The sequence below is a fragment of the Emydura macquarii genome, unplaced genomic scaffold, assembly GCF_026122565.2.
Source record: "Emydura macquarii macquarii isolate MOO-44397 ecotype Brisbane River unplaced genomic scaffold, CSIRO-AGI_Emac_v2 contig_1229, whole genome shotgun sequence".
In the NCBI taxonomy this organism is placed as follows: Eukaryota; Metazoa; Chordata; order Testudines; family Chelidae; genus Emydura; species Emydura macquarii.
Window position 1 is genome coordinate 1,373,879 of NW_027131366.1, and position 27,026 is coordinate 1,400,904.

The 27,026-nt window shown below is 42.6% G+C and overlaps 1 protein-coding gene across 4 annotated transcripts in view; it reads right to left on the bottom strand.

Moving 5' to 3' along the window:
• Positions 1–27,026, bottom strand: part of RIN3 (Ras and Rab interactor 3) — a 93,380-nt gene that overhangs the window by 12,066 nt on the left and 54,288 nt on the right. For all 4 annotated transcript variants that reach the window (XM_067547064.1, XM_067547061.1, XM_067547062.1 and 1 more), the window contains exons 4-7: positions 24,519–24,591; positions 21,027–21,118; positions 13,641–15,113; positions 10,263–10,571 (exon numbers count right to left, since the gene is read on the bottom strand). In XM_067547064.1, coding sequence (XP_067403165.1) covers positions 10,263–10,571; positions 13,641–15,113; positions 21,027–21,118; positions 24,519–24,591 — 1,947 coding nt within the window. The remainder of the gene's footprint in view (positions 1–10,262; positions 10,572–13,640; positions 15,114–21,026; positions 21,119–24,518; positions 24,592–27,026) is intronic.

The following is a 27,026-nucleotide window of genomic DNA, read 5'->3' on the forward strand; positions in this document are numbered from 1 at the left end:
AGGGTCAAATTCATCACTGTCATAAATATTAATCTAACATGACTATATTATTACTGCTATTTAAGTATTGTGCAGCTGGGAAAATTATTCAACTGAGACATTCAGTACTGGAAAGACCTCAAGGAGAAGGGCCCTGATTCTGACCTCACATACACCAGAATCAATCAGGAGTAATGCTACTGAAGTCAATAAAGTCACACTGGTGTAAAATCAGTGTGAGGGAGCTTACAATCAAGCCTCAAGGAGCCCATTGAGCTTAATTTTTTCTGCCCCTTCAAATGTTTTATTTGATTTCTGAAGTAGCTGGTAGACAGAGCTAGACCAACAGGTTTGGAAACTTAAGTTTTCTAGGGAGCCCTAGAAATATACACTACTGCTGCAGCAGTGCAGCCTTCACCTCCCTGCCCCCCATCTTAGTGGGAAGGACCATCCATAGGAGGGAAAGGATAAGTCCGTCTTTATGACCCTTCTGTGTCCTCTCCGCTGAGATGCCCAACAAGGATACCTGTTTGTGATGTGGACATTTGTCCACTTGGACCTGCTCTCAGACCACCTCCTTTCAAAAAGATCACCAAATGGCTGCCGGGCGGTGATGACCTCCCAGCGGGGGCTAGACTCCAGTCAGGGACTTGGAAGTGAAAGGTTCCATGTGCAGCTAGAGCTAACAGTGGATGATACTTTTCCAGGACTCTTACAGAATCTCTCCATTTCTGTTTTGTTGGCTAAGCTGTGGTTATTATTTACAGTCAGGCTTTGAGTTTTTCATTCCTCCTCTATCTCATTTCCATAAGCTGATTCAACTATTCTGCTCTCCAGTCCTCATTATAAACCTCTCTCAATTTTAAGATGTGATAGAAATATTATTTGAGAAAGACTTCTGCAGTTCCAGCTGTTTGCCTGACTTAATTATTGGAATCTGACATACACTTTGTTTTTGGTTTTTTTTAATTAATGAGCTCAAACGAGGGAAGTTTTACCGCAATAATGTAAAATACACTCATGCCCCAAATGGCACATGCTCAGAATTTGCACATAATAGTTGACTTAATTTCAGTCTATCCCTAGGAACATAGGTCCTACTTATTGAGCCTCCACAATCGCAGCTGAAGTCAGTTGGAGTTGTAAGCACTTCTTGTGAGGAAACGCTGTCTAGTGGTTAGGGCACTAAGCCTTGGAAAACATGGGTCCTTGCTTTGGAGCTTGGGCAAGTTAGTTAGCCTCTCTGTGCCTCAGTATTCCCACTAGGGACAGTAGTACTTCCCAGCTTCACAGCTACTACAGTAATGAGGAGCATATAAATAATTAAGAAAATGCCATTGAAAATTGGGCCCATGGGTTTTTTCACCATATTACTGACTTAATGCTTGATCCTGAAATTGCTCAGCACCTTTTGTGATGTGCGGAGCATCCTCATCTCCCAGCAAAGTCAATATTGCTTAGCAGCTTGCAGGACCAGGCTCTTGTTGCACCAGCACAGACCAAAAAGACAAACACCAATTCACGGCTGGTGAAACCCAGTGCATCTCCACTGATCTAAATGGAATTGCACCAGCTTGTGTCAGTGCTGATTTCGCCCTCTCCCGCTAATGGGCTGAAGCAGCACCCTGGATCTCAACCCCTGCGATGTTTGAAGGAGGACAGATCCAGATGAGAGCTTCGGAGCTCAGGCCCGTCTCTCCTCAGCATGGGTTGGGTTTAGATCAAAGAATCAGGTCAGTTATTTTCTACTGTAACTGGTTTGTCCAGCCTTACTGAAAACATCCATGTTCAGTTCATGTCTTTCACAGAAATGCTCACTAACTGCTAGCAGAATTACACCCTCCCCCCGCCCCCACTGCTGTCTCGGTGACATTGGCCAACAGCTTGCTAGTTCAAGGTGGAACTGTCCCACTCCAAATCAGACTTGTTTGCATTTTTGCAATGACAGGAAACATTTGTTTCATAAACATCCATAAGAGGCTTAAAATAAGCCTTCTCCTCTGCCACAAACCCATCCTATTACACTCAAGGCAAAGTGTTTGCAATATCAGACACTGGCTGTGCAGCAGTGCTTGAATGGCATTGATATTAATTAAATGCATGGTTTAAGGCAATTGGAATTCTGCCCAAGTTTCCATAAATAAATTAGGGCTCTGCTCTAACGCATCCATTTATATGCTTCCTCAGTGGATCTTCTGACCAGCAGGGCTGATAATCATCACAGTTAGGCTTGGAAGGATTCAATGTTAGTAAATGTTGATTTCATCGTACACACATACAAAGTGATGAAAAAATATTTCCATCAATAATAACTGTGATCTACAGATAGGAAAAGTAAGAAAAATACTGTTTGAGAACTTATTAGAGTTTGATTTAGGGATATTTACTTTGTATATTTTGACATGTGATGTTGGCAATTTGTTTTTAATGGTTATAATCTTTAACTTTTTGAATTTCAACATCTTCTGTCATGAAACTATTATTGTCTGACCTCCCCGTAATTTCATGCAACTGTGAAAAAGTAAATCGATAAAAATCTAAAAAATGCTTAAAAATAAACAATCGATATTATCCATCAAAATGATAAAAATCAAATTTTGCCTAGTCTAATCATAATATAATAATACTTTAGACTTATATTGCATCATCCATCCATCCATCGCTTTCAAAGCATTTTGCAAACACGCACGAATGAAGTCTCACAACATTCCTCCAGGTGGGATATATGTTTAGCCACATTGTACAGACAGGGGAACGGAGGAACATAAAGATTAAGTGACTTGCCTAAGGCCACCCAAATCTGTGAGAGCACCTGGAATACAGCCCAGCTTCCCAGTCCTGGCTTTAGACACATGACCATCTACTCATTAGCACATGAGCTATATGGTGTTCTACCCATCATACATGGGCAAGGCTTGGGTGAAAGTGTATTTAAATTCAGACTTTGAATACAGGCTTAGGGATTCTTTAATATATATGTTTGGAGGCTGTATGAACCTCTTTCCTTAATGCCCAACAGTGGGTCGCGGGAAGGTTCTAGATGGCTAGCAGGCCTGATGTGGATGGAGTCCCCAGGGCAGAGGGATTGGAGAGTGAGTTTACCTCACGCTGACCCTGCAGCGGTGGCTCCTGCCCCATGGGGCTGGAGCTGGCTTCCTGCTCTGGGTGTTACGACCCCCGCCTTATTGGCCTGGGATTAGGGTCATGGTGCTGGGGCAGAGGGTGCTGCTCTGGGTGGTCGATGCTCCCTTGATGGGGCAAGCAGGAGGCGGTGGCAGAGGACGACGACGCTGGTCATCACCTCCCACAAATTTGGACCCTGAACGGGCTGCAAAAGAGACAATGCAGTTGGTGGGTCCCTTAATTTACAGGTCAGAAGAATCAATTCATATTGGCACTTTGATCCAAAAGCAGTACTTGTACCATGTGAGATAAAGGATTCTCTTCAGTCCCTCAGCTTTCATTAACAGTAGCCCCCATACATTGTCTGCTGCCAGGCCTCTTCCTGCTACAAGGCAAAACTACTAGCCATGGCATTGTACTCCCCCTTGTAAGCAAAATGAGTAACATACAGGATTGTAAATAGAATCTAGAATTGCTTCAACATAAACTATTTATGTTGATGCCTCCAGTGCTTAAATTCCTTTTCAAATACACAAACAGTAGCTCAGCTATGCTACTCTTGGTTATGAACTACAGACCCCTACTATTATGAACTGCAGACCCCTACATAAAAAGTAAACAAGGGAGGGAGGTAGAATTAATGTACATCAGGTTGGTTGGTTTTACAGCAGACAACAAAACTTATTCCAAAAAACAGGAAAGGGAAGGTTTCTAATTAAATATGACCTTACTACACTCTTCTTCTTTTCACCCTGAAAGCATAGTATGTGTGAATCATACTAACTGTACAAAGCATAGAATCCTACAAATGAACTATTTAGTTTACCTAGTCCATCCACCTGCTAATACAGACTTGTTCCTTGAAGTATATGTTCCAGTGCTTTGTTCAGTTCAGTTTTAGGTGACTCAAATGAGGAAGCTTCAACCACTTCCCCTTAGAGATTATTCCATATGTAAATAGACCTAACTGCTAGAGAATTGTTCCTTTATTCCTTGGATCACCCTAAATGATTGCTCTCCCCCACCTTGTCATTTCCAGCCTTCATGTATTTGTAGACTTCTTAGTCATGGTCTGATTAATCTATACCACCACAGCTCTTTCAGTATTTCTCCATATACTGAACCCTGTAGTTCCTTAATCTTTCTTCTTCCTTCATTTCCCTCCTATGTATCAATGTCTTTCAGGTGCCAACGTGCCTAGAACTGATCACAGGGTTCTAGTTGTGCTCTCACCAGTTCTTTAGAGCAAAGGACTGTCACCTCTTTGCTCCACAGCACATTGCATGTTTTGGCCTCACTATCACTCCAGAGCTGTATTGCATTTCATAGTCCTTATGAGAACAGTTTGAAGCACTTAGGACCTGATTCTGATCTTACTGCAGAATGAGGCTCTTCATGTTTTGTTAGGGAAAAGGATCCATGTTGGAAGAATGACACAGGGTAAATCAGAATGGGGAAGTTGCTAGCTTCTTCCATGCACACAAGGCACATATGATATGAGTGTTATTCTGCTCTCATGTGCCCATTTGCCCTTGAAGGAGGCAGTGATGTGTCTGCCAAACGCTAGAGTAGACTTAACCAATTTGTAGAGTCCCTCATCAGTGGCTGGAATTGCTGTTTATGTCCTACATCTGACTTCAGCCACAACTAAAACTAGTACCCGTGTGGTGCAGATTGCAGCTCTGCTAAGGAGATCTGAGCTCCAGGCTACTCTTCGCAACTCTTACAGCTTGTTGTGCCTTCCGGGACAAAGCTGTCTTCCCCGTCCTGCTTAAATTCCCTACCACAGTGAGAGCTGGTGCCAGAGTTAACATGAAGGCCTCTTTCCCTGGCCACCATGGACTCATACAGAGTGAGTGATATTTTCCATCATCCATTGCACTGTAGCATGGTTTGATTTGCTATTTTTAAAGTATAACCATGAGTAGTATGTGGCTGATACAAGGCCTCAGCATAGCAATAAGAACAGGATTGAATTAGAGACCAAAATCTGCTTCTCTTCTCCTTTTTCCTACATGTTGTTTTTACTTGCGCATGATGGTTATTTTTGGATTATAAGCGCTTTGAGGCAAAGTCTGTCACTTACTAAATATTTGTACCACTTCTGGAACAATATTTATATTGCAGTAGTACCCAGATGCCTCAATCAGGACTGCCGTCCTGTTGCATTGGGCACTGTAGAAATATATATGAAGACATGGGGCGACCCATGTTACCCCGGTTCCTACCATGAAAAGCTTGCAAGCTAACCTGACCAGTGAGATGTGAAGGGTGGCAGAGGACTACAGTCATATATACACACATATGGATTTGCAATTTGTAAAAAATTGATATAAATAGACCTAGCCATAATTCATTGGCTGATTTCTCACAGGCAACATAGTAGAGACGCATCCTGAAGAGGAATTTGGAGAAGGAGAGGGTGGTGGCCTGATGGATCAGTTTAGCTGGGATGTTCTGTGCATGAAGGTCAGAGTAAAAGATGCACAGATGTTTGCTCAGCAAGCTGACAAATGGGTGGAGAAGGCATGTGAGTGGAGAGGATGAGATGGGGAGGGCAGGATGAGAGACAAGAGCTGACAAGTAAGGAGGGGAAGAATTGTGGATGGCCCAGGAAATGAGAACAAGGAGCTTGAACTTGATGCAGTAAAACTAGGGGAGCCCATGGCGGGATTCAAGGAAGAGGATGTGTGACTCCACACAGGCTCAGAATGGGCCTGAAAGGCCAATTAGTATACAAAGCTGCGCCTGGAGAGCGGGACAAGCTTAACTGAGGATGAGGCCTAGCTGGGAAGGGACTAGGAGAGGACTAGAAACAGAAGTTGAGCTGTGGAAAGTGAGTAAGGAGCTCTGCAGTTACTGTGGGACTAGAGCGTGACAGGGTAGATAAAAATCAATTTTTTAAAAAAATTTTTAGTTTTTCTTTTTAAAAATAAACCTGTTTAAAATGAAATCTGAATTTAATACAAAATATGTTAAGGCCTAAATGTACTATAATCGTTTAACATATTTAAATAAAAATAAATATGCTGATTCTACAAGCAACGGTCAAAAACTTGAAGCTAAAGTCTGATTTTCTATATGAAGAGAGAATCAAGGGAAAAACCTCTAACTTTTGATGTCAAGCTTTATAAATATGGCACAATAGGTCATGTGCTGTATTAAAGGCTTGATCCTGTGTGGGTCCAGGGTTGTGGTACTGGGTGCAAGTCATCACAGGCTTTGAGACCTGGCCTCTGACTCCAGGAGACACCATTATGTGATCTCACTAGGTAGCAAAAAGATGTACCAAATCTAGTGTAAAGGCTCTACCGAGTTATTCATCAACATTATATTGACCAACGAGAAAATTCATTGCTTTAGAAAATAACTGAAAGACAAATAGAAAAGTTGATTCAAATCATTTATTTAAATCAGTCCACCCTGAAGACTGGGAGGATCAAGGCAGAAGCCAAGAGGGAGAGCTCGGATCTTCTCCTGAATAGAAGAGTGTGGCAGGAGGCCAGGAGAGAGACAGACCAGCCACTGGAGTGGAGCAGGCTCTGGTGCGAAGGCCTGACAAAATGGCAGGAACCGAATTTACAGGGAGAGAGCCCTGGGAGGCATCCAGTGGAGGAATGAAAGGTCAAGCCCAAAAAGGACAGAAGGGGGTTTTAAGTCTGTGCTTTTTTGTTTGGGATTTTGTTGAGAGAGTCTAGTGGAGGGCCCAGAGTCCCAGTCCTGATAGAAGGGTGACCCCAGAGAAGTTGCAGAGGAGAAGTCCTGAGAAAAGTTGGGTAGGAGGGAGCAAAGGAAGGCAACAGCAAAGAGTTATGCAAGGCTGGATCCTGGTGTAGTGGGCAGGCCTGGGTTCCACTACCAGCCACTGGTATGGTGGTAAGAGTCTGGAGGGGAGGACAAAGATGACAGAGAGCCCTAAGAAAGGGGAGTGAAGACCACAGGCCCAGAATTGGGGCTAAAGCCATGATATAAGGTCTTGGACATTGGTTTGTTGGACTTTTTATTATCTCAGAAAGGATCAACATAAATCATGACTTGGCTGGTGAGCTGAAGCATGGTTTGGGATTTTGATTGAGGTGAATATATCAGCTGGTTTGGAGAGATCTAATATGTTCCTCTCTCGGTTTAGCTCTAGTTTTAATGCAAACTTGAAACCCATCAAAACCCTCTTAATGAACTTGGGCTAATGTATGTATGTGCAGCAAAATCTTAAGAAATAGGCAGTTTTGCAGGGTTATGACACAAAATCAGGTAGAATTTGGTGACGGTTCTCTTTTATCTTGAAATATTAGGTAGATACTCAGGCTGACTTGTCACTGAATTAGTACAAAGGAAATACAACCAGCTGAGAAATCACACCAGCTAGTTTAATTAGTTACTGTTATTCTACAGTTACCATTCTAGTCACAGCTAGACTTTTATCCTTTTGGCATAGGGAAAGATTGGATTGGGACACCATCTGCTTTGCAATTGGAAGAGATGGGAACTTACTGAGTCAGTGATGAGCAAAGGGAGCTTAATGAAATACAGATAATTATACAGGAAGTTGAGCACAGTGTGTACTCTTCCTCTGTGAAGAATACTGCCCAGACCTCAAGTAGGTTCAAAGAATGACAGGGATTTGGTTCCTATTCTCTGGGTGACTAGGAAGGAGAAAGATAATTCCCAGCAAAGTGAAATCAGGTTCTGAACAATGTAAAGCACATATTTAAATTTATGACTAAAGATGGTTGGGAATTTTCCGTTGGAATGATTTTTGACAGAAAATGCTGTTTCTGAAAAATCAAAATTTTCCAAAAGGAAAATTTCGATTTTTGCCAAAAATTATTGAATTGCTATTAGGAAAATCAAAATGAAATATTTTGTTTCAGGTCAGTTTGACCTGAATCGGAATATTTTGTTTTGTTGAGCTAACCCAAAAATGCTTAGTTTAGAATCAGTTCTACAAAACATTCAACTGTTTTTCCCAATCAGCTTATTGCCAAAAGGAAGTTGTAGTTTAGATCCCAACTCTCTTCTATGGGCTAGACTTCCTGGAGGACTGTATCTGTTACAATGCAATGTGGATTTCCCTCTGACCTCCTACATGGCACATCATGGTAGCCACAAATAATTCGGTGCATCATGAGAGATGTAGTCCAGCCAGGGACTTGGCTCATGGGGAGAATGGGGCCATTGGTCTTTGAAACTACAATTCCCATGAAGCAATAAGCTTCATTGGGAAATATGGGTTAATTGTTTTGTAGAACTGATTTGAAATTGCAGTTCAACAAACCAAAATGAAACACTTTAATTTCAGGAATGTCAGAATGTTGTTTTGTTTTGATTGAAATCTTAAAACAAAACATTTCAACATTTCCAAATAAAAAATGTTCAGAATTTCCATTCCATAAAAAATTTTGAATTTTTGACCTCTGAGGCAAAAACAAATGCTGAAATATCAGAATGGCTCGTGGAACAGAAATTCTAAATATTGCATAGTTCTAGTTATAATTGAGAAGCAATGCACTATAAAGGTAGTCAAAACAAAAATCTCATGAAGACTATGGCCAAAGTGTTAACCCTAAGTGTCACATATCTGGCAGTCAATTCAAAATGTGGTAAAATGATCATGAATTTTCTTAATGTACAGTGCTGTGTACACCTCCGCAATGTGTCCAAACATATTTAATGACATTTAAAATCTGTCTTGATAGGACAGACACCCTAGAGAAGTGTAGTAATGGCTTTCTAAGCCTACTGAAGCATCATGAAATATTAACAAACAATATTAAAACTTTGCACCTACACAATGAGGAGGCACCCACTGCACATTCTGGCAGGGTTTTGGAAAGACCAAATCCCAGAGACTTTCCCCAGAGAATCCTTCTCAGGTTTTACACTTAGCCCTGTGAATTGTGGGACAGGACTCTGGGAATTTAGGGAAAACAATGTCAATACTTATTGTGATGCTTTAGGAAATGTGTCTGGACAACTTATGAATTCTGGTTGTTGTTATGAAATGATTATGCAGTTGTTACAATGAAAATTGCTGTATCACGAATGTCTCTCTGTCCCTGTGTATCCACAATTGCTGACAAGCTTTTCAACTTATACCTCCCAGACCAGAGACAATGGTGGGCCATTAGTATGCAACGACTGTCTCTTCAGGGTGAAGCTCTTTGGGACAATGGGTTTACTCTTGCTGGGAGAAAATACTTCCTCCTCCTGTCTGAAAGATGTGGAGAGAGTGGAAATTTCCCAAGCAGGACAAAGAGACAGAGGTGAACAAGCAGAAGGTTATAAAAGGACTCACTGGGGGGAGACTCACAGGGAGCCACACAGGAAGTCTGAACAGGAGAGAGAAAGGAGACAGATCAGCCAAGGTCAGAATAAGCAAGCTGGGGGAGAAGGCTCCATGTTTCGGAACCCAAGCCATACACTGCAACAGAAGAACCCTGAATAGCCCTAGAAGACTCTGACCCCAGCCCAAGGAATGGTCTGGAATGATGAGGAAACGGAGGCACGGAAATACATACAGGACGTATTATTTTTTACAGCTCTCTATATTTCTTGTTCTACTAATGAGAAAGCAATGGGGGAAGCCTGAGGGATCAGCCCTGTTTCCAGGGACTGGACAGTGGGCCACAAGGTCTAAGCTCTCAGGAAGAGGTGCCAATCAGACAATCTGTACCTCAAGAGTGCACCAAGAGGCCCTAAGACAGTGCCAGTACCCAGGCTTCATTCAGATTCCAGAGGCTTAAAATACACGGGATCCAACAGCTGGATCCCCTTACAGCACTCTCCTGAGGGCCAAGAGGAGGCACTCGACTGTACCAGTGACATTTGTGCAGGATGGACATGGTCAATAAAGCTTATAGTTATGGACCTCATTATCAGTGCTGTGATTCAAGGGACGTTCACTCACCTGGGGACCTCTCATAACATCTTCTATTTGAACATCTCAGAGTGTTTCCCAAACATTAACTAAGTAAGCCGGAACATACCTCTATGAAGGAGTTATGGTAAACATACTAGCCACCAAGTTCACTTCCAAGTCAAAATCTTTCTATGTAAATGGCAACAAAATCTTTAGTTCCTTAGGTGCCAGAGCCATGAAAAAGCAAAGCAGAGGTGGAGTGGACAGGGAGAGCAAATGTTTCACTAGATCTCTACTGTACCTGGGTTTCCCTGAGTCATGGAGTCATAAATGAGTTTGCAGGATTTCAGCAGGGTGCCAATCTTCTTCTCTGGAGAGTAGGCCTTGTGCATGGTTGTAAACTTGTGAAGGATCTTTTCCAGCACGACAGTTTCAGGCACACTGGTGGTGATACCCAGGTCAGTGGTGGTTGTGTTCTGTATAACCAGCTGGTTCTCTTTCATCAGCTGCAAGGATCCATCTTTGTTATGGATTTCTCTTAAGTAGGAATCGATGGCAGTTTTTAAAGGTTTCAGGACACATTTGTACAAAGCTGACTCAACAATCACCTCTGCATAGGAAAGGGAGGAGAAAATAAGAGAATGTGGGATCCATGAAAAAAAAATTAACTTAGCAGAGATGCCTCCCTAGGCCAATCTAGTACAGCTCCCATGCAAGAACCTGGGCCAAGTCATCAGCAAATTTAAAAGGCAGTGTCGGTTACAAGGGGGTGCAAATGAATGCAGCTGGTAAGATAGTGTCATTTGTATCAGGTTGGCATTTGGTAGGTGTCTCACAGGTAATTTACACACCAAAGGGGCAGAAGTTGGTGCGGGAGGTGTAACTATACCCACCACAGGTCATGGGCAGGGTTCGAACCAGAAAGCCATATCAAAGCATAGACCACTACCAGATGAGCTAAAGGAGTAACTCCACTAACTAGCTGCAGTAGTACACTTTTGTGATGCACATTTTATAAGTGCATCCCCTCCCTGTAACAGGACAACCAAATAAGGGGAGGTGTAAAGTAAAACAGAACTCCACTTTCCCACACTGCTATTGGTTGCTTTTCCTCTAACAACTCTTATTGTGTAGGTCACACTAACTTACTGATATGTAGTAATTTACACCACATTTTACGTCACCTGTGAATATGGCCCATGAAGCCTATTTCCTAACACTTGCTTAACATTAAACAGGAGAAAAAACCACCCAGATGATAGGAAGCTTGAGCAACTATGGGAAATTGCATTATGCCTGTTGCCTACTACAATAATATGGTTCAATGACAATACGGAACAGTGCATCCACTCAGACAGTAAGCAATGAAGACACAGCAGTTACATTTATGGGCATGACATGCAGCTGTTTTAAAGAATCTACTACAGGTTACAAGGCAGACAATTAAACTGTGTACAGGAGCTGCTAGTCTAGAGAGGAATCAGTTTAGAAACTTTTCCCATGGAAATTCCCACTACCCTCAATAGAGCTATCCCTGGCCAAGTTTAACCTGTGAGGAGTCTGCTGACTTTGGGTCAAACCATCCTCTCACTGGTCTGAAGGAATAGAGCTCCTTGTCCAACCATGAGGAGGCAAGGCCTGGGAGAGGGGACTCCTGCTTCTGTAGCATTGCATTTCCAGCCATAACAACAGATTCCTCCTCTAAGTTAGCATTAACTTAGGCAGGTTACTCTCCATGCTCTGAACCTCTTCCTGTCTCCAAGGATGGGGGTTCCATCCAGTGGGTGACCTGTGACCAGTGGGGGTCCTGCAGACAAAGGAACAGAGGAGTTCAGGTGGAGCTCTGAGGCAGAATAGAGGCCCAGAGCCTCCACCTGATGGGCCTCGCCTCTGATGAAACTCGGGATCCGTGGATTATTTAGGTTGAAGCCTGTGGCTATTCTGAAGGTGATGGTGGTAGATGTAAATCCCACTCACAAAGGAAAGAAGAAAACTCAGGCAGTGAAAACTTACACCGTTTTCAGCTTCCTCTAGGAATAACCCACAATGGAGCCAGTGCTTGGAGAACAGGGACTGCAGCTATACACCGGAACTCCTAGAGTTCAAGGTTTGTCATCACTTCTAAAAAAGCTGTGGGTTTTACCTTACAGTAACTAATGCGTGCAAGCTATCGCAAGGTACAAACACAGTGAAGGCCAGGCACTTTAGTTTTACCACAAGGTATACTCGCTGAGTTCAAACCTACATCCCTGCCTAGGGTTGACTTTGCCAAATTTACCTCATGGTAAACTAAAGTGCCTTGTCTTCAGTGTGTTTTTGGGATAGCTCACATGGGTTAATTACCCTGAGCTTAAAAAAAACAGCAACAAACCACATCTTTTTTAGCAATGAAGACAAGCCCTCAGACACTTTCTAGTATACTATTGGTTTTTGCTCTGTTTATTCCCTTCAAGGTCTGTTTTTACCATGAATATAATTTTTTGATGTTCATTAGTCTGCATGCAACTCTGGATTTTAGCCTTTGTAACATCAATGCCTGGAGGTTTGGGGAAGTATAGACTAGATGTCCAGAGAGAGAGACAAGACAGGAGGGGAGGACATATCAGTCACCATTAATGGTATCAGGTCAAACACCTTATGCAAGGAGGGATGGATGTTTCCACTTTCCTTCATATATGTGAACTCTATGCCTGGGGGTATTGAATAATGAGGCTCAGGACCTGTCCAAACATGCAGATATGGGGTGATAAAAACCAGGATAATGTTATAACCAGGATAATGTTAAGTTGCTTCTTAAAACAATGCTCAAGTTCTCAGAGTGGCCAGCAGGCCTTCTACTAACTGCCACAGGACAGAAATAGGGTATGTGATTTTGCATCTGTGCACATTTGCATGAGATAAGGAATTTACAGCTCTTTGTACCATTCCCACAAATACACTGGCTAGCTTTAAACTACTCCACTTCTTGGTACAAAGGTCACTGGCACAATAGTTCCCATGGAATTTTTAATTAAAATTAAAAGCTCTGTATAGTTAACAAAATACTCACAGCCACTTGCATTCCCCTTGAACAGAAGCTGTGACTGAGGTAAAAAGGAGGCGAGTACTGTATTTTGGGGTCAGAACTGCCATTGTGCACTGCTCCAGTGTGTTCTTACTAGTTGTGCTGCATGAAGCAAGAACTCATGGCTTCTTCCAAGCTGTCTTTGAAAATAAGCCATAACCTTGCCTTTCACAGTGAACATTCAGCTGCTAATATCTGAAATGGGTGTCAGAGGTGGGGCAAAATTCTGGTTCCAGAACTCCACTCTACTGTTTTACTTTGAATGGACCTTCTCAAGACATGGAGGTCCACAAAGAGCAGAACTTCGTAGCAGAGATCTGCTTTGTGGATCTCGTGGCTGCAGACCCAACTTTTTGGGAAGTTAAGGAAAGATGGCTTGTTTGGTTTAGTTGAATTTCATTCTTAAAGCAATTTTGTTTGGTTTTTTTAATGGTCTCCAGAGTTTTAGCTCTGCTACCTTGAACATAGCCAATCTGAGAGCAAGTTTTAGCCCACAGCATTTAGATTTCATCAGGCATCTAACAGTTTTTTAAGGAAAAACTTTTCTCCATGTCACCATCACTCCCAAACCTCCAGAAATCCTCCCCCTAAAAAAGAGTAAAATGTGAGCATTACCTAGTTGTTCTTCTGTATACACGGATGGATCTATGAGAGATTTCAGCTCTGTACTTTGTATTAAATAACTCTTCAGCTGAGTCATCATCATTCGGATTTCTTGTAGCATCTCTGTGCTGGAATTCTGTTTCGCCATCATCTCTAAACTGTACACTTTATAGTCCTGCACCAAGTTGCCGAAGTAAGAGTCCTTGTCCTGTGACAACTCCACAATCTTCTTCTGCAACTTTCTGTCAGCAGATAAGAAGACTGTGAGGACATTTGTTAGGCTTACAAAAGAGAGCCGGTGCTTGGCCTTGCCCAAGATTACGGAACGAGTCTTTTTAACGGCAGGGCTGCTCAGTGGCTCTAGGTCATCCTCAGTGCTGCTTGTGGAGTAAGATTCAGGCTCAGAAGCAGAGGTCTGAGCCACTGCATTGCTTCCTGGACAGTCCAAGGACGTATGAGAACCTTTAAGTTCAGATGAGCTAATAGATTTACAGCTAGCACCTGATTCATCCTGAACGTGTTGGCAGATGGCATCACCTCCTGGCTGTGGGCCATCTGGCGATGGAGTCTGTGCATTGTGTATGTCTGGCTCTGCAATGTTTATTTCTTTCCAGTGGCAGGAGCTGGTAGCAGTTGGCTGCCGAGAAATCCTCTTCTTTCTCGGTGGTGGGACTGGGGGCACCTTTACGTTTGCCACAGGGTTCCTCTGTAGCTCAGGCAAGTTCTCCTTTTCTATGGCTTTCGGCTTTTTTTCCTGGCTCTCTGATGTGGCTCTCTCAATAACCTCAACAGGCATTTTTACTGCTTTTCTACACTGAGAATCACTGCTCTCTGTACGAACATCCTGTCTTTCTGTCTGTTCCCCTTTCAGGATTGCACATCGTCCAGGCTTATCAAAACAGTTCTCTTCTGAAGCTCTTTCAGATGGCCGCCTCCTTGGAGGGATGGAGGGATGAGCACATTTCGGAGGGGTGGCTGATGATGGGTCACTGGATGAACTGGGTTCTTTTCCCTCTTCTTCCTTATCTTCATGACCCTCAATTTTCATTTCCTTAGTGCTCTTCCCCAGTTGCTGAAGAAACTGCTGGTCCTCTTCACAGGCAGTCATGGAAACCTCAGATAGCTTTTCAGGCGGCTTCAGAACTTGACCATGTGGAGGAGGAGGTGGAGGGGGACGGCGAAGAGACCGCTTAGGATTTGGTGTGGTTGCACTGCAGTGATCAGAGTTTGTACTGGAACTCTTGTGAGGAGGGGCATCCGGAGGAGGAGGATTGCTGCACTCCTCTATAAAAATAGGATTCACAAACCACAGCCTGTCATTTCCTATTGACAGCTCAATTTCACATGCACAGTGGTTGCTGCTACTTGCAAACTGCTGGCTAGACCTTAGGTTGTTCGTCTGGGCAGTTATGAGGGCAGAACCTTTCACAAGCTGGGAAATCTCCCCTCCTGTTCTTCTGTGGTTTAAAGAGGAGTCCCAGAAGCCTGTCAAAAATAACAGAATTAGACAATATCCTAAGAGAATGTTATTATGCCTGACAAAACTACCTTGCACCAAAAGAAGCGATGCAAACTTTGACCCCAAATCCACACTAGACCCAAACCTCTTAGGGGCTCAAACTCAGATGCAAGCAGGAAAAAACAGAAATTTCACTAGAAAACTGTTCACAGCCCAACTGTCAGAAGCTCATCCAAACAGAACCATTCACCTTATGAGGTTTGTCCACTGCCAAGTCTGAAGGCAATAGATCGCAAAGATGAAACCATTAAAATAAAGTTTGAATGCCCCCATTATGGTCATTGTCCTCAAAATGTACCAGTAATTTTAACTAATTAAAGAAGGAGGGGGCATGGTGGAACTGAGTTTCCCTACTCCATGACAGAAGTTAGATCAGACTACCTGCTATTCTAATTCCATCCTTACCAAGCGGCCAAGACTCAGAAAGCTGGAGCACAGGATCAGATTGAATCAGACCCAACTCCATCCAGTTCAGTAGCCTGATGCTAACAGTGGCCAGCACCAGATGCTTCAGAGGAAGGTGTAAGAACCCTGCACTGTTGCATAATCTGCCCCATGGGTTTGTTTTTATCCACGTCTACAATGGTTGAAGATTGGCCTAACCCTGAAGCATGAGGGTTCCTATCTTTTCTGCAAGCTGTTGTTAGCATTAACTATTATAATTCATGGTATTCCTGTTATCCATAAAATGTCTGAGCCCTCTTTGAATCTCACATTGAAACTGGCTCTCTGACCAGCTCCATCACAGGTGAGTGCAGCTCAGTCATGGCAGCGAATCAGAGCCTGGAGAATTCTGTGTCTTGCTTTAAGGTGTTAAATCTAACTGGTCAGAGAACAGCGAAAATATTTCATTGTCACCTACACCTGACTGGCCAAGAGGTCATTGTTTCAAATGCAAGTGACTTTGACGCACCAAAAGCCTGTCTTCAATAAGTGTTTGTAGCATTTTATATAAAAAAGGATTTAAATGTTGCATGTTTTAAGTGTTTTATAAGCATTTTTAACCTCAAATTTAACCTCTGATGGGATCCCCCCCCCTGAGATGAATTCTCAGTCACTTGTATTAAAAGACCTCAAAGCTTAAGAGACCATTTGATTTTAGCCCCTTTTGTGGTTGCTCAGTGCAGGTTACACTGAAGTCCCTATAGGAAGTATCAGGAAGCTCAGGAAGGATGACTGCAAATCCCTTATCTATTGATAAAACAAAAAACTGACACTTGTTTGTAAGGTACCCACTGTACAGCCTTATGCACTCAGGAATCCCACACCCAACCCAAAGGCATGTCAGGAAACACAGAGGTGGAGGATAGCTAGACACCAGAGCCAATGCTAGGCATACACAGACTAAGCAGCTGTGTAGGGCCCCGAGCAGCTCAAGGAGGCCCCCTTTTCACTTTTTATTATGTGTTGTGTGTGTGTGTGTAGGGGGGGGGGGGGGGGGAAATAATTCCTGCTTTGGGTCCCCAATGGGCTAGCACTGCCTCTGCTAGACACAGTTGGTTAGCGTGGGGATCCATACATCTTATTTTACCCAGGACCCCGAACCACAGAGCTGGTGCTCCTGGCACACTCACAGTAAACAAGGTACATTACTGTGTTTTAGCAAGGGAAGCGAACTGGCCAGTCTGGGAACGGACGCAAAGGCCTGGGGCACAGATCCTGCAAACACTTGCTATCAGACACAATGCTCATTCTGCCAGGCGCAGTCCCATTGACGTGACCCAAGCTGCTCCCAGGAGTGGTGCTGTACTGCAGCAAGGCTTTCAGGCCTGTGCCCTCAGTTTTAAATTCTGAAGGGCCAAAGCCTCCTCTCAGTTACACCAGTGCAACCCCCTAAAGCTTCAGATGAAGGTGGAACAGAGGAGTGTTTGGCCACGAATCCCTTGAATAGCTTAAGTTCATTCTGAGTTTCAAAATATGAGGACTGATTCACTTCTACCTCACCCCAATTTCATGCCACCGTAACTCCTTTGATTTCATCTGAGGCAACTTTACCCACCACTGGGCTCACACACGTGAGGTGGCTGCTCCAGTGCTAACAATACCCTTTCTTCCCATTTGTCATGTGTTACTCAAAACCCTTCTGGTACCTCCCACCTGCAGCATTGTTTCTTACAGTGAAGCTTTTGGACATCACAAATCTCTACGGGCTCCTTCACTGCCTATTGCAGAATGTTTTTTTCCAAGCCCAAAACACGATCAAGCTCCTGCTTTAGCCCATCAAGGATTGGGCTAGTGTCCAGGACACATGTTGGTTTATAAGCAAGTCACAATATGAGACGTCATATTCTGATTTCCTGCCATGGGAGAGATGAAGATAAACTGGACATGTCTCTATTGAAATAAACAAACACACATTGTCAGGGGCAGTGGAACTGTTTGCGAACAAATTAAACTAACAACTACAAGCACCCAACCATTCATTTGGCATCACCTAGTCTAATACCCTGCTTCCAGGATTAGCATATGGGGCAAATTTCCCTTTAAATTGTTTAATTCCACTGCATGTCAGTAAATGCAGCACAATGGAATTTATTTATCAAGGCAGTAGATGGAGTTACAGCATCTTGTGGGTCAAGAAAGTGACTGGTTGTGTCATCCAGCATTCTATGAAAGAGGAAGCTGATGACTTTTCTCGGTAAAATACAAAGACAAGGCACTACGCAGAAAACCCAGAGCTCAGCACTCAGGCTGAGAAGCCTGGCAGGATGTTGGGCAGATGCCTGAAGTGAGAACGAGTGTGGAATTCTTTTCCTAAGTTAACTGAGGGCTACACAGATGCCTTCTAGAAGCTGTTCCAGGGCAATCCATATTCCCTTCCATCAAAGAAAGAATAGGATGATCTGCTCCCCTCCTCCCTCCTGGCCAACCCATAAACCTACACCTTCCCACCCATAGCCTGCTGCCATGTGGCTCTGAGTGGCCCAGAGGGGTTAGCACCTCTGGTGCTGCCTCCCATGGAGCAGGACCACATTAGCTTCCTCTGGATTTGTAGAGGCTGGATTTTCCTTTGTCTTCTCAGTGATGCATCGATTAATGGGGGATTCTTTTTTTGATGGATCCAGCTTTTAAAACTGCATTTCAGTGCTCTACACTTTATACTCTTTGACCTTTATGTAAGAACCAGATCCTGAAAATGACAATCTCGCTTGCAGTAGGACATCTATTGATAATATACACCATTCTGAAGGAAGTGGAAATTGACACAATAGAATTTCATACAATGCCAGCTTTCCTTTTGGAAGAAAAAAATATGGCTGCTACTTGGCACAATCTGTCTGTATAGATTAGATTTTGTTTTAAGAAACAACAATCCTCAATATTTCATCATCTTTGACCTTGCTCAGATGTCCTGGAGCTCTAAGGAGCTCTGGAGATTTAGCATCCTTTCCAGGACAAATATATACTGCAGGAAGTTCGTTGTCTTCAGAAACTTCCCTGAGATTCAGTACACAAGTCCAGATGCCATCACCTCTATTGCCATCATCACAGTGGAAAGAAGAGGAAGAAAGAAGACCTCAGATTGCATTTTGAAAATCAGCTAGCAATTCCAGCTGCCTATAGGCCTAATTTTCAGAAGCTGCTGAGTACCTGCTCTCTGAAAATGAGGGCCCCTAAGGTATCTCAGGTTGGGCACCCAAAAACTGTGGCTCTCAAAATCACAAACCACTTTTGAAAATGTAAGTGAACATTGTATTTTTCGTTATAACTTTGAGCTGCAAAGTAGCATTTTCTGAGAATTAAGTATTGGTTGGATACCCAAAGCCAAGGAAGTCTGAACAAAAGCAAAACTCAAAGCCAAATTAGGGGATCCTGAAACTCAAGTGAATCAGAGGGATACATTGATCAAAGCCTGCATGAATTGAAGCTCGTGGGTTTTCCCCAGCCCTACTTGGAGATATACTGTAGAGTATCAAAAATATAGATCTGAAAACTCCCAAGTGATTCTATAGCATTAATGATAAATGAGATCACTATAGATTTCAGGTTATCATGATTTTGATTCCTTCCATTAGATACAGTAATAGGAGATTATTAAAATATTGTTTACAGAATAAAGCTTTTACATATATATTTAGTTGGTAGCAAACAGCAGCAACAATTTTTCTGCTACATTAGTCCCTGCATGAAAAAAACCAATGGGAGGAACTATCCTGCTGAGCATAGTAAATGAGCAAACAAGGTTTACATCACTTGGCTAAACGTATCAGACACCAGCTTCACCATGGATATAAATGAAGCTATGGGTGTGATCTCAAAGAAAAGTGAGGGCTCATCTGGTTCAGACAGCAGAAGAAAAGCTGAACAGGAAACTAGTGTCAGAGCTGGTTGTTGGACGCAACATTTGACTTACCTGGAGTGGGTTTAGTGGTAAGGAATCAGAGTGGCTTAGCCAGAGGCCCACTTCAGTTAACAGAACACAGAGCTTAGTGGGGGAACAAAATGGGCAAAGTGCATGTGTACAGCTATTATCAAAGGCACTAAGATTTTGAATGATCATTTACAGCAACAAGTAGAGATGGGAGAGTCATCATAAAAATCTGTTCCAGTCTGTTACATTCTAGACCTAATTTTTTGGGTTGATCCCTTATCTGGAAAGCATCAAGTTCATGTACCTTGAAGCCACCAAAGATCGACTCCAAAGCAAAGTAATGAAAGCAGGTCAGCTTTAAACATCAACATAAATGAACATGGTGCTTACTCAGCAAATTGGCACTGCTCTGATAAGCCTCCAAAATGACATTATTTTTCAGAATGGCACAATTCAAGGTAGCAGTGGGTCACTAGTTTGGAGGTGGGCCAAGTAGTCGGAAATACCTGATCTTCTGAAGAATCAAGTCCCAACTGAAGCTCGAACCAAGTAACCAAAAGCAGATAAGCTCTACCACTTGACACAAAGATAGTAACTGCAATTAGGAATCACACCGACATCTGCTTTTCAAGCAAGACAATTATAATAATCTAAGGACTTTTGATCCCAAACCAATAGGAACTCAAAGTCAGAAAAATTATGCGTGAGTGACCCATCCGCAACTGTCATTATTCCTGGAGCTAGAACAGTTTACAGTAAATATTTCAGACCAAGGATCCAAGTGATGCTGAATAGGCTAATTCCTCACTTCTGATGTTAGTCACACCCAGGCTGCATTTACATTTTGCTGAAAACCAAACAAACTACAGATATTGGAATCTCCACCTGAAATTAACTAGATATGGAGCTGAGCCCAAACCCTACCTTCTTGGTGTTCTGGGGATCTGAAATCCTGATCTGAAATTTGCCACCTGGTCTCATCACTAAAAGCAACATTCATCTTCACGTGCAGAAAAAATGCATCTTATCAGCAAGACACCAAATAACAAGCCAAGGACACTTGCTATACTTGAATCGGGCTGCATTTCCCACAAGTCCTGAGAGATTAATCCAAAGGTCGAGGCTTGACAGCTCCCAGGTCTTTCCCCCTTCTTCCCCCCAGCCACTTGAGAAGAGGGAAAGGGTTATGAGGTGGTGAATTGCTGGAGAGTGAGGGTGGTTTTAGCTTTTTATTTGCCTGGATTGCCAGTACTTTTGAATATTTGCCAGTTATGCTGTATGGCATTGATGCACTTTAGTTATGTTGGAGTTTCATTTAGTGTGAGTATTTCTACATTATACCCTGGGTACTTAGAGGGCCTGAACAGATGCCCTTTTTAGTGTATCTGTATAGAAGAAACGAAAACTCATCTCATCTGCATTTAGGCTTCTCCACTTATTCTGAGAGCAGCACCAAGCTGTTTTACTGCCTCTTCTATTCACCAGCTACAACAAGTCTCAACTGCTTTTCAACTGCCAGGCTCTTGTGAGCTTGTGCAAAGCTCAAGCTGTTTCATAAAAGACTTACCTATCCCCAGGCTAGAAATGGTTTCAAGGTCTGCAAAGCTATTGGCCTCCAGTATTGCTTGTGGCAGCCTCAGTGTGAAGGGCAGCAAATCCCTGTGAAAAGAAATAAAGCAAAAAACCCAACCATTAGGAACTCAGAGTTTTGCTTTTAGAAATTGGACTTGCTAGCGATTCTAGCTCTATTCTGCCAGGTGTGGAGAGCCCTTAATGTCACTAAAGTCAGCAGCAGCACAGCTGCACCAGTGCAAAGCCCACGCTCAGACAAGGAAAGCTGCAAGTTGCACTGGCTGAAATTATTCTGGTTTCAAGCAGATCCTCAACCGCAGTGAGGCTGCTTTGTGCCAGGCTGGTGGCTCCATGTCGATTTTTGGATTGCTAAAGGAGGGATAATGATACCCATGCCCTGGGCCACTGTGAGGCTAAATGCATGAATGTTTGTAAACACCATGAGACCTTTGGATGGAAAGTGCTATTGTGGAATCATAGGATTAGAAAGGACCGCAGAGATCATCTAGTCTAACCTCTATAGCACTTCAGTTCTTAGAATGTAAACTCCTGGGAGTAGGGACCACCTTTTTGTTCTGTTTATACATTTCTGAGCACGGTTGGATTCTGGCCCATTACTAGGGTCTCCTAGGTGTCACTGCAGTACAAATATGAAGAATAATAAGTATATACAACATTACTATTACTTATCACTAGAATTATCTTGGGGTAATAAACTTGCTCTAGCACTTTGCCCATCTCTTCCACCTCTGCCTCCCTCCTTTATGTGAAAGCAGAGCTTAATATATTTTAGATTTTAAATAACATGGTAGGATTATGGAGTGGGATATGGCTACACCGAGTGATATGACAGTGAGCGACTGGTGAAGGATCATCCAGGAAATTGGCTGCATCCCTTAACTGTCTATTCCCAGACTTTCTAACATTTGGGATTTTGGAAGGTGTCGAATTTTTATAAGGAAAATGTGATTTTGTGATGGATGTTAGCTGGATTCCACTGAAACATACCTTCGATTTGAGCTCTATGGTGATGATGCTTTTGGGATTACTGAGAATTGTTTAGGTTTGCTCCTTGTCTAATAATAATTTGTTATACTGTTTCTCCCTAGTCCCCATCCTAACATGGCCCTTCACTGTCTTGTTAATTTTATTAGTGACTTTGAAGAGCAGGCTCTGGATGGCTTTTCATGTGAAAAAGCTTAGCTAATTGTTCTGCAAGCAGCAGGAAATCATATTTAGAAAAACCAACCACATGACTGGAAGATCTCTATTTAAAAAACTGTATGACTTTGCAGTTCTGAGAAGGGCCCTTCTGTTGATAGATGAACGCACTGTGAACTGCCTTGCCCCTTACGAAAGGGTGCACATTTTGCTGACTGAAGGTACATGCCAGGGCTATTATTTGCATCGCTGAGCACTTAATTGTTTAACTGTTTTCAATAAGATGAATTTATTTTTGGATCTCTTTGCATGGACGATTTTTTGGTGTAAAAGAGGAAGAGTGTGAGCCATTGGCTTTCTCTTATTGTGTTATTCATATGGGCGTGGAGGTGGGAATTGGCTTCATTTTTTATTCAGGTAAATATCTGTGACCTGGAAAATACCAAGAAATGACACCCCTAGAAAAGATATATTTTATTCACTGCCTGGGCTGCCACTGAGTCACCCATTTACCTACAGGTACTATTTTAATGGTTTGAGGTAATTTAGCCATCATGCTAGAACAGACCTAGCTTTCTCCTGAGTAGATGCTCTCAGCTGTGATAAATTTTTTCCAATTATTTATAGATTACTATTTACTAGAGACTGAGCAGAGGTCGCACAACACATCAGTACTTGGGAGCATATGCTGGACTCTTACAAACTCCCAGCAGTGGAAGGCCAGTGCTTAACAGCCTTTGTTTTAATCCTGGGCTGTCAGAAAATGATTTCCCATTTACCTTCTTATCTGACAACAATCTCTGAAATCATTTATAAAAGCAACTAAGAGAAACATTTCCTCTTTGTTGGGGGATTAATGATTCCATGGCTCTTTTTGTAACAGTAGGTTAACCGTGACACCTTTCACCAAAAATTCCCTTGTCCAACTACTGTGTAGCATGCTGTGTGCTCCAGTTATGGGCCCAAGTCCTATGACTTTTACTTAGACAGAACTTCCAGGGAAGTCAATGGGAGTTGTGTCTGCGTAATGACCAAGGACAGCCCTGTAGTAATAAATAGAGTCTGAAAGGCTCATGATCCTTTCTGTGAGCCAGGGCTGAGTTTGGAGTGAACCCAAGTAGATGATGGGTGTGGTTTGATGCCACGAGGTACTTGTAGGTTTTGCCTGATTTCACCAGGCACCAACCAAACACTGGTACTTTTGGCTACACTGTGTTTTGAGTTTATTCGAACATGAAGACACAAAGTGAGGCTCTAGGATTGTGAAAGCCCATGGAGAAAGGCTGAAAACAAGATTTGCCAAACCTCTGCAAATCAAACCCACTGAGTTCCCCTCATCTCCAGACTTAAGACTACTGGAACGTGTAGCACTTGGGACTTTACTGTACTAAAGTGTAGCAGAACTTTTAGGGATGGTAACACAATGTGCGAACACCCTGTCCTTCAACACTGGGGAAGTTTGGATCTGCTCTCAGACCTGGACCAGAATCTTATGACTGGGCCCCTCTGAATAAGGGTCTGAACTGGAACCCAGCTCTCCAAACTCTGAAGAAGTTTGAATTTAAATCTGGGCCAGAACTTCAAGATGTGGGCCAATCTCAAATTTATTTGCGATGACAGTATTCTCCCCCTGCCATCCCATTTTCCTTTTTTAAAAGGAGGAAGAATAACATTTGCATTCCTAAGGCCAGATGTTGCTGTTTGTGCTACTGGTATGCAACCAGCATAACACCGCTGAAGTCAATGGAGTTATCCTGACAATAGAAACTTGCCCCTTGATTTGCAATTGAAGCTGTGCACATAAGAAAAGGAGAAAGATTATTTAAGAATTGGTTACTTTGTATACTCTTAAATATGACGTGAATTCGCACAGGAAGCTTTTATTTGTAGACCTGGGACAGGTATACACTAGAAGTGCTGCAGCTGCACTGCTGTAGCGTGTTTGGTGAAGATGCTCTATGCTGATGGGAGAGCGATTTCCTGTCAGTATAATTATTCCACCTCCATGAGAGGTGGAAGTTATGTCGGTGGGAGAGTGTCTCCCAGAGCACCAGTGTGGACAGCACTTAGGTTGCTGTAACCTGCATCTCTTAGGAAGGTGTTTTTTCACATGCCCTGTGCGACGTAAGTTAGATCGACTTAAGCGATAGTGTAGACCTGCCCCTAGTGCCACACAGGAAGCTGTGCTTCCTTTTGTCCTATGCATGCTCTCAAGTCAAATATAGAAGCAGCACCGCATGTGAGGGCAAAAGCCATTTCAGGCCACGGAGTTATCCCAGGCCAATCATGAACCAATCCCACTATGAATTCAATGAGTCCAACTTACCTACTGACACAGTAGAACGCTACCAGTTTAAAGATGTCCTCAAACACTAGAACAGATCCTTCCAGGTACAGTACTGATGGAAAAAAAGAGAAGTAATTCAGTGACTGCTCTCCTTGAAACCATTGACACAGATGGGTTTGGTGCTCACTCCTCCTAGGGCAAGTGGTTTCCTAGCCATCGTTTGGAATGGCACAAATGGCAAAGAACTGGCTTCAGATGACATATTGCAAATAGATTTTTCAGGGAAGCAGAAGAGGGATGATGACCCAACCTATCTTAATGTTAGTTAATTTAGAAGAAGTCAATGTATTATGATAATAATAGGAACTGTGGGTTGAAAAAAAAAGATCATAGTCAAACACAGTTTGTTCTAGTTAAATCTGTCACTGACAGATGGCAGTTTTGGAACATACATGTGGCCATTCTCATATGCATGTATTTCTCCCCATATCTACATGTGTGTTTGTTTGAAAGAGAAAAGCATTTTGAAGTTAAAAGTGCAAATCATTATTTTTCTGCTGTGTGTGTGTGTCAATGTATTTCCCCCTCTCCATATATGCCTTTCTCTATGTATTTTACAAGGGGAGTAATTTATTTTTAATGATAAAATACAGTCTAAATTGTTGTTGCAAAGATTCTTTAAGGCTGCCTCCCTTATTAAAATATACTAGAAAATTTTGCGGTAATAGTCCAAAACCCTCATGTTATTGCAGAAATTTTGGCCATTACAATATAATAATACATACAATAATGATCAAAAACCTCTGTAGAAAGTATACATATTCATATCCATCTTGGGCTATCTATCAGTAAATGCTATGGCCACTGTATAGATTAATATTACAATCCTACAAAAACTTTGTGTGCGCGCACACCTGCATGCATGTGTGTATTATGGAATTCTTACAAACTACACAGGACCTTTAGCATTAGTCAGAATTTAAAATAGATTATTATATTACAGGATATCAATACTTCAATACAATTATTGAATTTTGGAGGCTTAACGGTGAGCTTTTGATTCATATAGTTCAGTGCAATTTGGACACACTATGTGTTGACTACAGTTCAGGGAGGGCAGCACAATCAGTTTTAGAACAGTCATAGATGGCAACTTTTGTTTGATTAATAATAATAGCATAATAGCAAAGTGGCACAAGGAACTTTAACATATTTATAACAGACTATCAGGAGAGAAACATCGCCACATTTACTATAACATCATCTACTAAAAGTATTTAGAATGAATCTCACTTTTCCTCTACAAAATCAATGGCAGTATATTACAATGCATGCTGCGTTATGCAGATTTGGAATGACCGGCTGCTCACAGACCTGAAACCCCATTTTCCACTCCTTGAATTTTTGGGGGATGTTCTTAAATTTTAGGATTCAGTGACATTCAAACCAAATAAACTGTATGCTTAACATCTTTAATCTGAAACTCTGCCAAGGCTCACCTAGATATAGATTCACCTTGGAGGAGCTGCAGAAAACAAACAGGCTGGGGTGAAACCCTGACTCTAGTGAAGTCAATGGGGCCTGTATTTCACCCTGGATCTTCAGCTGCAGACAAGATACAGTCAGGGCTGATCTACACAGCGAGTTAGTGTATGGTATTGGGTGTAAATCTACAGCACCCAAGCCTGCTGCGCACTAACGCGCTACGTGGACCCTGCTTCCATGCACTAAAAGTTCCTCGTGCACTTTGACGTACTCCCCTCCCATTTCAAACTGCAGTATGCCAAAGTGCACCGCTTTGTGTATGTAGTAGCAGGGTCCTCACAGCCAGTTAGTGCCAGGGAGGTGGTGTGCTTTACATTTCCCCCTGGGTTTGCAGTGGAGACAAGGCCTTAATGCAGCTGAGGTGGGTACACAAGCGACTCTAAACTACCTTTGTGCTGCCCTTATCTAGGGGCCAGCCACGGTCTGGTCTGGTCCCTGGCATAATCTAAAGAAGCATCAGGGTTACTTTAAATTACGTCCATTCCAAAGGGCCATTTTGGCAGTCAGAGAATCGCTGGGCTTAAGGACACCTTGACCGCAACCCCTTGTAACTTCGTAGGTGGTTACAGAGCCATTACAGTAACTACACCATGCAAGGATTACCAGGGAATCCTTAGTCAGCTGGTCAATCCCAGCCCAGTTGTGTGTTCAGGGAACACCTTTGCCAGTATAAGCTGCGTCTCCACTAGGAGGGATTGCAATATCATCATAGCTGTCCCAGCAAACCCTTTCTAGTGTGAACAGGGTTGCAGACATTTCAAATGACCTAGCTAGTGTCTGCTGGCACAAGAAGGGAGACCACTGTTTAAACTTTGATCCTTAGTTCTTAGGAGATGATTGTCATGCTATATAGTTAACAGAATAAAAACATGTGGAATTTGCCATTTCTGATTTTTTTTTTTAAATTTAATTTAATTTTTTTAAATTTACTTTTAATTTAATTTTTAATGGCATTATTTAATTAACACCAGCTTCTCTCTCTCTGTGAACAATTTATTTCTC